This window comes from Hypanus sabinus, chromosome 22 (assembly GCF_030144855.1).
Source record: "Hypanus sabinus isolate sHypSab1 chromosome 22, sHypSab1.hap1, whole genome shotgun sequence".
NCBI classification, from domain to species: Eukaryota; Metazoa; Chordata; class Chondrichthyes; order Myliobatiformes; family Dasyatidae; genus Hypanus; species Hypanus sabinus.
The window spans coordinates 40,092,724-40,106,878 of NC_082727.1; the positions used below are offsets into that span (position 1 = coordinate 40,092,724).

Sequence of the window (14,155 nt, forward strand, 5' to 3'; positions counted from 1 at the left end):
TAATGACATTTAGATTCATAAAGAACCCGGATGAACATATAGATCAATTCAATATTTCTGTTCCTGTCCTATATCCCTGGATTGTTGTAATCCCAAAGAATACATAAATGTATCAGTTTTGAATTTATTCAACAACAGAGCACCCACATACATTGAATGGAGAATTTCAAAGATTATCAACATTCAGAATAAAGAATTTATTCCTTATCTCATTTAATGGTTGACTACTTATTCCTAATTAAGACTCCTATATTTCAGAACACTCTAACAGTGAAAATTAATTTCATTTTATAGCCTATGAAATCCTCCTAAATATTTTTGTATGTTTTAATAACATCATTTCTTAATGTTTAGAATATAGGGTCATCTACACAACCTAATATATGCAATGCAGCCCTCTAAGCCAAATATATCTTTCCTTTGATTACAAGACTATCAAACAATATTTCGGAAATAATCTCCTCAAAGCCCAATATAATCCTTCCTCTATACTACAATCAACTTGCAGTAAAGGCTAATTTACTGATTGTCTTCTTACTTTTTGCTACACCTGCTTATAACTTTATTTTATTTATTTATTTAGTTTGTTAGTTATTTAGATACAGCACATAAACCTTTCCAGCCCTTCAAGCTGGGCTGCACAGCCATACCCCAACTTAATCCTAGCATAATCATGACAGAATTTACAGTAATCAATTAACCCACCAACTGTTATGTCTTGGACTGTGGGAGGAAACTGGAGCACAGGAGGCATGGGGAAAGCATACAAGTTCCTTGCAGGGAGCAGCAGGAGTCAGAATCAGGTTTATTATCACTGTTGAAATGTGATGTTTTGTGGTAGCACTACAGTGCAAGCATTAAAAAAATTACTGTAAGGTACCATAATAGTACAGAGGAGGAATAGTGAGGTAACATTCATGGGTTCATGTACCGGTCTGAAATCTGATGGTAGGGGGAAAGCAATGGTTCTTCGATCATTGAGTGTGCATTGTTAGGCTGCTGTACTTCCTCCTTGACAGTAGTAATCAGAAGAGAGCATTTCCCAGAAGTAATGGATGCAGCCTTCTTGAGGCACCAGTTTTTGAAGATGTCCTCAACGGTGAAGTGGCTTGTGCCTCTGATGGAGCTGGTTGAGTTTACAACCATCTGTAGCCTCTTTCGATCCTATGCGTGGGAGCTTCCAATCCAGCTGGTGATACAACCAGCCAGGATGCTCTCCACGGTTCATGGTTTGATTTACACGCAAGATTAACCAATTTTCTTGAAATATCAGCAATTACTACAATCTCACATTTTAAAAAGATACTTTGCTTTTCCATCTTTCCAACTAAAGTGGATAATTGTACATTGCCATATTAAGCATTCTCTGTCATCTTCTTGCCCAATGGATTATCAGTCTTGTAATCTTTATTTTAACCTTGCAGTAGAATCTGATTATTGTTCACCTCAAAGCACTGAAGAAAGTACTGGTAAACTGCTATTTAGATCATTACAGCTCATGTACTGAGGTTACTGTTGAGGAGTGAAGGATGTCTGAAGGAAGTCTGCGCGTCAGGCAGCATCTGTGGAGATAGAGAGATAGTTGACATTTCTGGTCAGGACCATCCATTAGGACAAAATCTGCAGTCTCTTGTATTTCCAGAAGTTGAGGGTGTTCAGCTGTATTGTTGATAAAGCCTTGACAAATTGCAGCTGACATTCTTGGAGGTGTTACTGTTTGGAAAGAATGAACTTTTCATGCATCAGATAGGGAGTTAATTGAGTTAGATACTTTGCCATGCATAATGTTAATTTTTTTTTTAAATGTGGCATGAGGTTGCTCATTAAATATGTTTGCTGGGCAGGGGTGGTAGGAAGGATAGGGATTGTCCATCATACTCCTGACTTGTGCAAAACTTGAAAAGCCTCCGAGGGTTACCTTTCTATATGGTTGGCACACAAGCATCGTACATGAGTTACCCTTGCCATTAATCCCATAAGTAGATGCACCTGCAATGGATGTATTGACAAGGGCAAAATCAAGCTGCTTCCTCATATTGTTTCCTTCATCACCAACCCCAACCCACTCTGACATCCATCTCCTTCAGACTCAGGCAATTCAATCAGTAGCAGTGTTCTGTACTACTTTCGGTAATGTATGTTTGGTCCCTGAACAAAGTATATTCTAAGCTATGGGGTCGTCAGTGCTTTTTCCAGTTACTTCGTGAGCAGATTTTGATTTAGAGATACAGCATGGTAACAGACCTTTCTAGCTCAACGAGCCTACACTGCCCAATTACACCCATGTGACCAATTAACTTACTAACCCCTCCATCTTTGGAATGTGGAAAGAAACTGGAGCACTTAGAGGAGACTCACATGGTTACAGGAAGAGTGAATAAACTACTAACAAACAGCAGCGGATTTGAACCCAGGCCATTGCCACTGTAATAGTTTGAGGCTATCATGACACCCCGTGTATTATTACATTATCCTATAAGATTATCCCATGTGATATTACAAGTCTTTTACAGTATGTACCATTGTGTAAAACTGAGAGTCTGTGGAATAGAAGTGGTGACAGATTTGCTGGAGAGTGTGCTAGGATACCTTTCCATGTGGGTCCTGCATGGCTTAATGAATAATCAGCAGAAGGATCCAGCTTGGAAAACCACTGACTAGGTCATGAATGTTTCCTGGAAAACATTCAGGAACCATCTGGAGTGGAAACAAGCTTACAATGCCAATTGGAATGACCAGTTTTTCCAACAGCCAAGAGTTCTTGGCAGAAGACTGTTGGCTCTCAAGTTCATGCCACACAGAGTTGGCCAGAGGTTAGAGAGGATAATTAGCCAATGAGTTGGTGCCATTCTCAGAAAGCACCTTGAAGTCAATGGAAAAAAAAACAATGTAAACAGAAAATACACCCCTTCTACTCAGTCCCTCAGGTAAGTCATTGGTAAAGATTGCAAATACTTGAAATCCAGGTGTCACGCAGGTGAGAAACTACTAGAAAATTCAGCAGTCTAATGAAAAAGGAGGCAATTAAAAGAGAGGGAGGACTCTGACTTGGTTTTGATAACACTTTTAATTGTGACCTTGACAGAGAGAGTACAGCGCCAGCTGAGACACGAGCTGGGAAGTCACCATGGTAACAGTTCAGAGCGGTTGAGCTAACAGATGGCTGGAATTTCAAATAGATTATAAAAAGTTGGGTTTTTTGGTCTGATAACGGAGAGGAGACACGACACGGGAGAATTGTGGAAACTACCCGAGAAACCACTGATGGAGTTTAAGACCACCACAAGGGTGGAGGCCACGGACACATTAATTTTGACCCATGATTACCAGTGTGGGGAAGAGCTTGCCTGTGTGGGTCTGCTGGTGGTGAACCCGTGCCATGGGTTAGTAGACCATTCCATAGAAGGGGCTCTGTCCACCTGTGTCTGTGTGGGGTTCACACGAAGTGACTCTAAAGACTTCGGAAGCAAGAACAACTAAAGCTGCCAACTTAAACATCAACTCAATTAACTCTCTCTCTCTCCATCAATTCAACTCGATGCAACACAAAGTGAACTGAACTGCTTAAAATTACCTAACACCGTAAGACTGATATCTACCTCCGGGACTATTATCTTTGTATCCACACTCACACATTTACGGAGAGATATATATATAAAATAGTTTATAACCTGTATCGTATTATCCGGTTTTAATAATATCAATTCGTAGTAGTAATAAATATAGTCTTAATTTATAGTAAACCAGACTCCAGGTGTGTTCCATTTCTGCTGGTCCTTTTCAACTTGTCATGGGATTTGTGACACAGGCAACGATTCTTTGCTTGCCACGATTCCATTCAGAAAGTAATCTTTTGATTCCTATTCTCTTTTTTATCCGCTACCTAATTTTTATCTATTAAAATATCAAATGTTGAATCAGTATCTTTTGTATTGATCCATCGTGGAACAGTTTATATATATCTTCTGAAAATGCAAGTATACTATATCTGCCAGTTCTGCCTTATCTACATTCAGAAATTGCTGATAGAAATTTTGGAAATGTTCCCTTTTGATAAACTGTGATTAACTTGTGTCAATTATACAAAATGGAGAATTAACTTAATAGGGCAACATTGATAAGAAAAGGACAGCTAATTGAAGCACAAATTCTGGCAGGGAATGGTTGGGCCAAATGGCCTAATTCTGCATTGCACATTGTACTTAGCGTAATGGTAAATTAATTGTTTAGCTTTGAATTACAGACAGTTATATGTAGGAAATGCATTACCATGGAAAAAATACACAGTGATGGAACTCAATTCCTGATGGATAAGCTTATCAATATGAACTGCTTTCTTGCAGGCAGCCTTCTTTCTGTCATTTAAAAGGTGGCTATTGTGAAACTGGAGAACATTGTTGTTACAAGATGGCCTCAATTTAAAAATCTCTGATCAGCCCAGAACCGGAACATTGTGTAAAATTTGATATCTCAACCTAGGGAAGATGCCTTGTTATTGGAGGAAATATATTGAAGATTTCCTTCAGGGATGAGGGGCTCCATTTATATGAAGACATGGAAAAGTTGGAATAATTCTCACTAGAGAAGGCTAAAAATGAGTCTTAAAGAGTTATTGCAAGGAGCTTGCAAGGAAAAGGCATTCATAGTTTTAAAATAATGACATACAGGAGGAAATCATTTCACAAGGAATGCATTGCCTGAAAAGGGCATGCAATTAGATTTGATGGAACTTTTTCAATATATCTTGTTATGGAGAAGAACTGGTTTGAAAGGTTGTGGGAGTAAGCAAAGTTGTGAGCCTACTCCTTTGAAAGACTATATATGGTTCTGAGTAGATATTTTAAATACTTATTCCTGTAAGGTTTTTTTTGTTCCAATCAGCAAGAACATTGGATAAAATGAGAAGAAAAGAACAAAGGGTTCAAACAGGTACACATAGGGATCTAGAAAGAAAAAAAAGGGAATGAAACAGGAACAGGAGCAGAAGTAGTTATGGACCAAAACCCTAAGAGCTTAGCAAATGCAATAGAGATTCAAGACAAAATAGTAAAGAGAATTACTGCTGATTGACATTCCCACGACAATGAATGTGTGTCAATGGTACAGGCAGCCTCACAAGCAACAGGATAAATCTTTAAAGCAGCTGATAAACATAAGTGGAGGGTGATATGTCCACCCTGTGACCAAAGAAATGGTGAAAGGTGGTGAACAGTCGTTAACAGTCAGGTAGGACAATTAGTGGAATGAGTTCCTTTGGTGGCAAGATGGGGTAAGAAAGCAGATATTCAGCCAAAGGCAACAAGAGAAAGATTGACCACAAACAAAAAAACACATACTACTGGAGGAACTAAGTCAGGTGGCATCTGTGGAGGCAAATGGATGGTCATCATTTCAGGTTGAGACCCTGCAGAGAAGGAACAGTTGGAAACGAAGGTGAGAGGGAGGGGTGAAGCAGGAGCTGGCAAGCCTTAGGTGGAACCAGGTGAGGAGGGCGATAGTGACAGGTGGAACCAAAAGAGGGAGATTGAGGGGTGGAGGTAGGAGACAGTGGCTGGTGGATGATTGGTAGAGACAGGAGAGAAAAAAAATAGAGTGGGCACAAGATCTGATAATCAGGTCTGAAATCTGGTAAGGAAGATTGTTAGTAGAATTGCATCGGGTGGGATAATGGGCTAATTGAATTGGAGGAGGGAACAGGAAACTCAATGGCTGTTCTGTGTGGGGTGTAGTATGTGTGCGCAGGGTAGAGGAACAAATCTAGATGACAGCAGGGGTGTTGTTGGTGGGTGGGGAGGAGGCAGAGATAAACTGTATAGATCATGATCAGAGAGAAAGAACCACAGCTGTCATCGGCTATCTGGAATTGAAAAAAAATCAATGTTCATACTTTTGGGTTGTAAACCACTTGGGTAAAGTATGACAAATTGTTCTTCTAGCTGACATTGCTCCTCGCACTAACAATGTCTCCGAGAAGGCTGAAGGCATGTTGAAGTGGCATTCAAATGGTAAATCATCAGGTCTGATACATTAACACCTGCTGCAGCCAGTAAGGAGTTTGTACGTTCTCCCTGTAATGGTGTGGGTTTCCTTTGGGTGCTGCAGTTTCCTCCCGCAGTCAAAAGACTTACCATTTGGTAAGTTAATTGGTTAATGCAAACTTTCCTAAGATTAGGTCTGGGTTAAATCAGAGGTTGCTGGCCAGCTCGACTCGAAGGGCCATTAGGGATTATTCCGTGGTATATCTCAATAAATTTTTAAAAATTAAGTGAAATAAAGATTGCTCCTGAAACCTATGCTATACAATGACATTTCATGTAGGAAAAGACCTCAGAAAAATTGGGATATCAGCTGTGTGACATTTTGAAATTTGTTTTGGAAATATAAATGACTTGTAATAAATTCCAGCAACACACACAGAAAGCTGAAGTTAACTCATCTGGCCAGGCAGCGTACACTGAGTTCCTGCCGCAATCTCTGTGTGTTGCTTGGATTTCCAGCATCTGCAGATTTTCTTTTGTTTGTAATAAATTCAATTTATTTTATTAATTATAGCATATTCTTTAGGCAAATCCTTTTTATTTACACTAATGATTTTGATTGTAAAATAGATTTACAACTTAAAGTGCTGTTGCACAGCTAAGCTCTAATATCTTCCATCATATATTAGGGAAAACTAATACTGCAGACCTTTTCACTAATGATTGGAATTCTGGTTGCCAATCCCTTGACTTCTTAAATACACATTCACTTATGTAATGATAAACTGTACAAAAAGTATAATACTAACTTCCTTTGATCATATAAATATAACAAGTTATTCACAACTTTTAGAATCTACTCACAAAACCATTTTCAGCAACATATGTTGGCAGGCCGCTCACAAGTGACCAATGATCTGCAGGAGGAGACCTAATGGAATAAAAAGAGTTATACATTGTCCTGAATTGGGAAAGAGGCCTTGCTACTTTGTAAAACAGTGTTATTACTTACGGGATGACTTTAATTTCCTCTTTTCCCTCCAGCAAATAATCGATGATCTTGTAAAAGTTAATTTCCTGTATAATTTGAGAGACAGTCATTTGTCAGAGCTACAGGAATACATGATATATTTTGGAAACTGAATATGCAAAAGATGGAGATATATTTTCTGTACACTCACTCTGCCATCTGGGGTCTTTGGACCTTTGTAAGGGGGGACTTCACCCATCAGGATTGGCCATTCATCAAAAAATTCCTATGAGACACATTGCATTTCATTAGATAATACCTATTTGATTCAATAATTCATATTCATGCTTTTTGATTGTGGATGGTAATTTTAAAGAATCATCCAAAGAAAGAATTATAGTGGATTCCAGTTAATTGGGCAGTCAGTTCATCAGAACAGCCACTTATTTTGGACAGATCTTAAAGAACAAAAACTAACTAGGAAAATTAAAGGGATTCCTTTTGTTTATTTGGGGCAGGATGTCGCCTAATTGTGGCAGGAGGCTGTTGCCGAGCAGGTTCTAAATAGCGTCAGTCGTGCGCACTCGTACAGCTGTGCGTAGATCAAAAAGTTTTTAAAATGGTGTCCGTTGCATGAGTTTATGACCAGAAAACAATGAGTTTTGTCATTGTTAGTGAGAAATAAGCAGTAAAGCAATTTTGAGCTGTTTTGCTTACTGTGCTTTCAAGCATTTAGACTTGTAGATGGCAGGAACAGCCAGGAATGAAAATGAAACAATTTCACTACACCCAACAGAACTACAAAGAATTTGAAGTTGTCAAATATCATCTTGAGTGTTACAATGAAAATGAAGATTTGGGGGGTGAAATTATTGATAGCATTGTATGAAGGCAGTACCTTATCTGCACTAGGTGTCTACATTGACTTTGTTTATTGTACACTGGACGAATTCCTACATTGATAACTATTGGGAACTAGTACAGTTTTATAGTACTGCAGTACCATTGCTAGTCTTCTAATTTGTTCAGTATTTGATTTTTTACTCAGTTTGCCTTTATACGTTTTCTAATTTCCATGAAACTTTGGCAATTAGGGCAACCGCTTAATTGAGCCAAAATGTACTGGTTCCAATGTGTCCTAATAAACCAGAACCACAGTGTAACTACCTTTTGTTTGGTCATATCCAGCAGAGCGACCGAATATCTTTCAACATTTAAATAAAGTCGAACTGTGTACAAAGCTTTGTGAAATTGACGTTCAATATCTGTTAGTTCTTCAAACACCTTGTTAGCAGACCATAGCAGAATCTGTTGATAGAGAGCAAAAATACATTTACCAGGATGCATGAGGAAGAAGGAATTTCCTATCAGTAAATCTGGATTACAACTTGAATTGGGAAATACCTAAAGGATGAACATTCAAAGAGTTGTTCAGAGTTAGGGAACCATTGAGTGTGAAGGCATTGTCTTTTGGTGGAAAGCTGGTCTTAGGAGTGAAAGAAAAACATGCTAATTTTGGAACACCAGAACAAAAGTGGGCAATGCAAACTCAAGATTGTTTCTACTATTCCTTTCCCACCTTCTCTTGTGCATGTTTCCAGTCAATATTCATGACATTCACAAGGAATAATATAGGGTTGCAGCGCTGAAAGGTGATGGGAGAAATCTCACTGAATAGGGCCGGAAAAGAAACCCTATATGTTTCCCAGATCTAGGTGTAGCCTATCTAGATTGATATCTTGTGTGATTTGAATTCTGTGAAATTATATGTGAACAGTCCGATATAATGGATTATTTACATCACCATATCCAGCAAATATGGGAAACTAAAGGAGGTACGACAAGTGCACAAGACACAAAAAAAAATGATCATGAATCTTTTCACTGGAAGATACAAGGAGCAATGAACCAAACAGTTGATTTGTAATCATATCCAGAGGTTCTGGTGGATGCCTGCTTCAATCTGGATGCAGTTCACTGGATGTGTCCTGAAAAACATCAACATGGACATTGATATATACAAGCCATCCCCAGGTAACAAAAGAGTTCTGCTTTTACAGACGTCCACAAGTTGATTTGGTCCTTAAGTTGGAAAATGCATATAAAACACTCAACGTGGTAAATATATCCCTTCAGTAACTGAATGAATGGCACCAAAAGCACACTAGACTGAGAATAAAGAACAGTTACTAGAAGGAAGATAGAATGTATGTCTGTTTGTCAGACTTTTGAACTTAGTAACATTATGATAGCTTATTTATACATAGGGGTGCCCATAGTTGGGTATTTGTAACATAAGAATGACCTGTAAATTATTTCTTTGATGGTGACCAAGGTCTAAGGAAGGTTACGATGGTAGCGTATAGATTATGTGCCCAAAACAATTTATTCAGAGTTTACAAATTTTTGAGCATCAAATAGGAAATTAGTTCCTTGAGCCATGAAAGTACCCAATTCAAAGCCATGCGCGAAACCGTAGTAAATGAGTTAACAATGGTACAGACTTTTGCACTGTATGTTGGTGCAGCAGGTAGTGCAACTGCTTCACAGTTCAAGGACTTGACTTCAGATACATCCTTTCATCGCAAACTGCTCCATTTTCACACATCCCAAAACCATGCTGAATTAATTGACTCCTGCAGATTCTCCCAGTGTAGGTTAATAGCGAGAAGAATCCAAGAGAATTTGATGGGCATTTGTGGGAGAGAATGTTGCAAGAGTGTGAGGAGTAAGGAGAAGGGAAAGGAAACCGGTGGGATTGCTCCCCTGGACCAAAGGCCAATTTGAAAATCTACTGATGTAAGATTATCTTTCCTATCCCTATTAGTAAGGCTAATAGCGCTCACTATACATGGATTTTGAAAATCTCCGGGTATTACATTAAACAGATGTGACACTGAACTAGAGCTCAGAGGTCAGGAATAATTTTTTAGTTTCGGAAGCTTTATTTACGCAGACAGCTTTACTGAAAGGTGGAGTCAGGGTCCAACTTAGTTTGTTTCCCCCGCAGAGAGTATTGATCCTTTGTAGCAGGATCAGTTAGACCTGATTTCTTAATAGAACACCAGAAAATAGTGGAAGGACGCCATCTTGCATAACCACTCAGTACAAATGTGGCTGATCTATCACAGGCCTCAACATCTGCTCAGTGCCAAGTTCCCACAGCCCTCAGTCCGCCAACCTCTCAAAAATGTAGCTATCTCACTCTAAATATTTCTAATGATCTAGGTGCCACAATTCTCTGAGGTAGAGGATTCCCAAGATTCACTACTCTTTGAAGAGAATTTTCTATGTATCTATGTATGCATGATCAGCCCCTTATATCAAAACTAAGTCCCCTCATTCAAAACTCTTCGAACAAAAACATCTCAGTATCTTCTCTGCCAAGTCCTCATAGAGATCATATGTTTCAATAAGATTGCCACTCACTTTTCTTATACATTAAAGAAAAATCAACACCAACTTAATCCACTTTTCCTGATGGACAGAGCAGAAACTTGGTGGTCTAAATGTGTACCCAGTGCAAACTGAGGCACTTTTCTACTTTGACACGTAGGTGTCATTATTACACATACACACCTCAAGACCAGTATTCTGGAATGCAAGTCTCAGTGCTCATCCGGGATGTTGCTGGAGTCCATACTGTTATTGTGTATGGCACACAGCCATTTCTTGCTAACAAGTGGAATGGATCAGCTTGCCTGATGACTGGCTTGTGGTGGGTATCCATCTTGAGATGTATCAATGAAGGTAAATGCAGTCATTCATCTCTTATGGTAACAATTTGAGTTTGACAACTGAAGATGAGAAAGCTGACAGCTCCTCCTCTTTGCATTAGGTGTTCCATCATTTATGACTAGATGAAGCAGAACCTCATAATATTGAACTGATCCATTGGGCATGGAAAGATGAGCTGCTGTCTTTACTGTTTGTTTTGCACATACTGGATTTACATTGCAACATTTTAGTGTCCATCATTTAAGAATATCTGCTCAGGTACTCACTATTTGCAAAGTAATCACGAAGTAATGAAAGTGAATGTTTCTATTTGTTTAATGACTTTATATGAGATAATCATAAATATTGAATTAAAAATAAAGCATGCAAGATTTTTGTGATTCTTCAGCAACATGAACAGCTGAGAATTAATGTATAGTAGTAATATCATATCACTTTCCAATTGCTTTATCAGCTGTGAGGAAGAATCTTGGCATTTCGGAACTTCTGCTTGGACTCCATCATGTTATTTTCCTTCCCATAATATTAATTTATTAAATGAAATATCACCCTGTCAATAAGATAGAATGTGTGGGCATTAGAGAAAGGAACAATTTGATAAAATATTACCTGTGACCTTCGCTGTTCCACATTGTAGAGGTAATTGATATGAGAGAATTTCAGTGCTAGCGATGCAAAATTCAGATACTTTGTGAAAACCTAGTAATATAAAATACATACAGGTAGATTATCAGTACATTGATTTGATTTGTTCTCAAGACTTGCACAAAAATCTTACGTTCTTATCTAATTTTACCTCTTGGTCTTCTTTTGTGAACTGTGGCTCGCCAATTTTGTTGACCAACATCAGAACTGCTAATACTTCCTTCCCCTGGACCATAGGAGCAGCTAGGATGTTCAAGGTCGTGTACCCAGTCTGTTTATCAACAAATGCAGAAAAATGGATGTCCTAGGACAGAAAAAGAGAGTCACATAGCAGCTTGCTCCAAAACGTGTTGTTGTCTATTTTTTGTTTGTCAATATGAATTTTCTTGCATTTCATTTAATTTGGTTACATGGAATTATTGAAATACATGGCCCCATCTTTTCTAGACCCATTTGTTGGTACTAGGCCCATCTACTCCTTTCCTATCCAAGAACCTTACTGTACATGTCAGATCTAATGAGAATTTACTGAATGAAAATCCAGCACTTACACCACACACCTCATACCTACACTGCCACAGTCACTGTCCTACTGTGTTTTCATAAGTTTTTATGCAACCTTAGAAGAGTTCCTCTAGCAAAACGTCAGTTCCATCACTTTATCATTTCATGTCAGAGTAACATTATATTTGGAAACTGCTGGACCTAGCATCACTTCATAAACATACAATGACTAGGTATATACTGTAAGCTAATCTTATGTATTTATTGTGCATTGTGCTTCATAGGATTGCTTTTATATTTATCGTGTTGTTTATCCTTATTGTTCTCTACGCTGCATCAGATCCAGAGTAACAATCATTTCTTTCCTTACATTCATGACAATAAACAATCTTGAAGCAAAAACACAGTCAGCAAGTTTCTGTGAGAAAGAGGGGAAAAAAATCATGAAAACTGTGGCTGTTAACCATAGAGCTCACAGAATAATCACTTGTAGAAAGAAAGCTCTAATTTTCCTGGATTTTTGTTTTTCTGTGACTCCAAAATCTTGGCTAAAAGCTTCATGAGCATCTGTAAGACTTATTGTTACTCTTTCTGCATTATTACAGAGTTCAACAAATATTCAAAAGCAACTAAAGTATATTCTGGGGCTTTAGTAACCTTTCAGTGTTATTGTTTGCCTTAGATGGAGATACAAGGCAGATCCTAATGTTTATATTATAGAGCCCACTCCTAGTATGGTATGGAAAAACTGAGGGAGAAGCAGAATTAATGCTTCAGAGCAACAATCCTTCATTAATTCTGAAACATTATCTCTGTCTCTCCCTCCAGAGACGTTGCCTGACGCAGTGAGTGGTACTAGCATTTTACATTAGATTTCCACAAGAAGCAGTGTTTTACCCCTCACTGTGAAATTGGCATAATAATCTTAAACTTCCACTGATACTCCAAAGGTAGTCAATGGTCCATACAGTGTACAGCTCATTCAATTTTCCTTTCCCTACAGTTAATTTGGCCAATGTTAAATAATCCAAAGCATTATTTTCCTGCTTTGTTCTGGCTTACCAGGTGATTTATCAGACGCACAAATAATGACATGCAAGAGCCCTGAGATTCACGTGCAAGTGAGTTCACTGAAGGGAGATTACTAGAGACATCCCAGACCAATGATGAACACAATCTGCATGGATAAGGTGACTCCTGAAAAATGAACGTCTTTGTGATCCTTCTTGATCTCCAACCTTAATCAACCTTATGATTTTAAAAGGATTATCCATGATTTTCATGATTTAGCAAGTGGTTACAAGTCAATAGCTGTAAAGCTTGATGTAATAACATGTGAAACTGCTCTAATGACAAGTTCAATGTGCATTCAGTCCATCAATTATTGCAAATAATTTTTAACCTACAATTTGAGAAGGAGAAGGGAAAATCAGATGTGTCAGTATTACAGTTGAACAAAGGGAACTATGGAGCTATGAGGGAGGAGCTGGCCAAAGTTCAATGGAACAATACCCTAGCAGGGAAGACAGTGGAACAAAAATGGCTGGTATTTCTGGGAATAATGCAGAAGGTGCAGGATCGGTTCATTCCAAAGAGGAAGAAAGATCCTAAGGGGAGTAAGGGGCGGCAGTGGCTGATGAGGGAAGTAAAGGTCAGTATAAAAATAAAAGAGAAGTATAACATAGCAAAGATGAGCGGGAAACCGGAGGACTTGGAAGCTTTTAAAGAGCAACAGAAGATAACAAAAAAGGCAATACGCCAAGAAAAAATGAGGTAGAAGGTAAACTAGTTAAGAATATAAAGGAGGATAGTAAAAGCTTCTTTAGGTATGTGAATAGCAAAAAAGTAGTTAAGACCAAAATTGGGCCATTGAAGACAGAAACGGGTGAATTTATTATGGGGAACAAGGAAATGGCAGATGAGTTGAACAGGTACTTTGGATCTATCTTCACTAGGGAAGACACAAACAATCTCCCAGATGTAATAGTGGCCAAAGGAACTAGGGTAAAGGATGAACTGAAGGAAATTTATATTAGGCAAGAAACAGTGTTGGATAGGCTGTTGAGTCTGAAGGCTGATAAGTCCCAGGGACCTGATGGTCTGCATCCCAAGGTACTTAAAGAGGTGGCTCTAGAAATCATGGACGCATTGGTAATCATTTTCTAATGTTCTATAGATTCAGGAACAGTTCCTGCTGATTGGAGGGTGACTAATATTGTCCCACTTTTCAAGAAAGGAGGGAGAGAGAAAACAGGGAATTATAGACCGGTTCACCTGACGTCAGTGGTGGGAAAGATGCTGGAGTCAATTATAAAAGAGG

General features: G+C 38.5%; 1 protein-coding gene across 3 annotated transcripts in view; it reads right to left on the reverse strand.

Annotated features, from left to right (window-relative positions):
* pde6c (phosphodiesterase 6C, cGMP-specific, cone, alpha prime) overlaps nt 1-14,155 on the reverse strand; it is a 34,717-nt gene that overhangs the window by 12,295 nt on the left and 8,267 nt on the right. For 2 of the 3 annotated variants that reach the window (XM_059947573.1, XM_059947574.1), the window contains exons 2-7: nt 11,483-11,635; nt 11,296-11,385; nt 8,116-8,256; nt 7,160-7,234; nt 6,991-7,055; nt 6,843-6,909 (exon numbers count right to left, since the gene is read on the reverse strand). In XM_059947573.1, coding sequence (XP_059803556.1) covers nt 6,843-6,909; nt 6,991-7,055; nt 7,160-7,234; nt 8,116-8,256; nt 11,296-11,385; nt 11,483-11,635 — 591 coding nt within the window. The remainder of the gene's footprint in view (nt 1-6,842; nt 6,910-6,990; nt 7,056-7,159; nt 7,235-8,115; nt 8,257-11,295; nt 11,386-11,482; nt 11,636-14,155) is intronic. The other variant, XM_059947575.1, reaches the window with a different exon arrangement.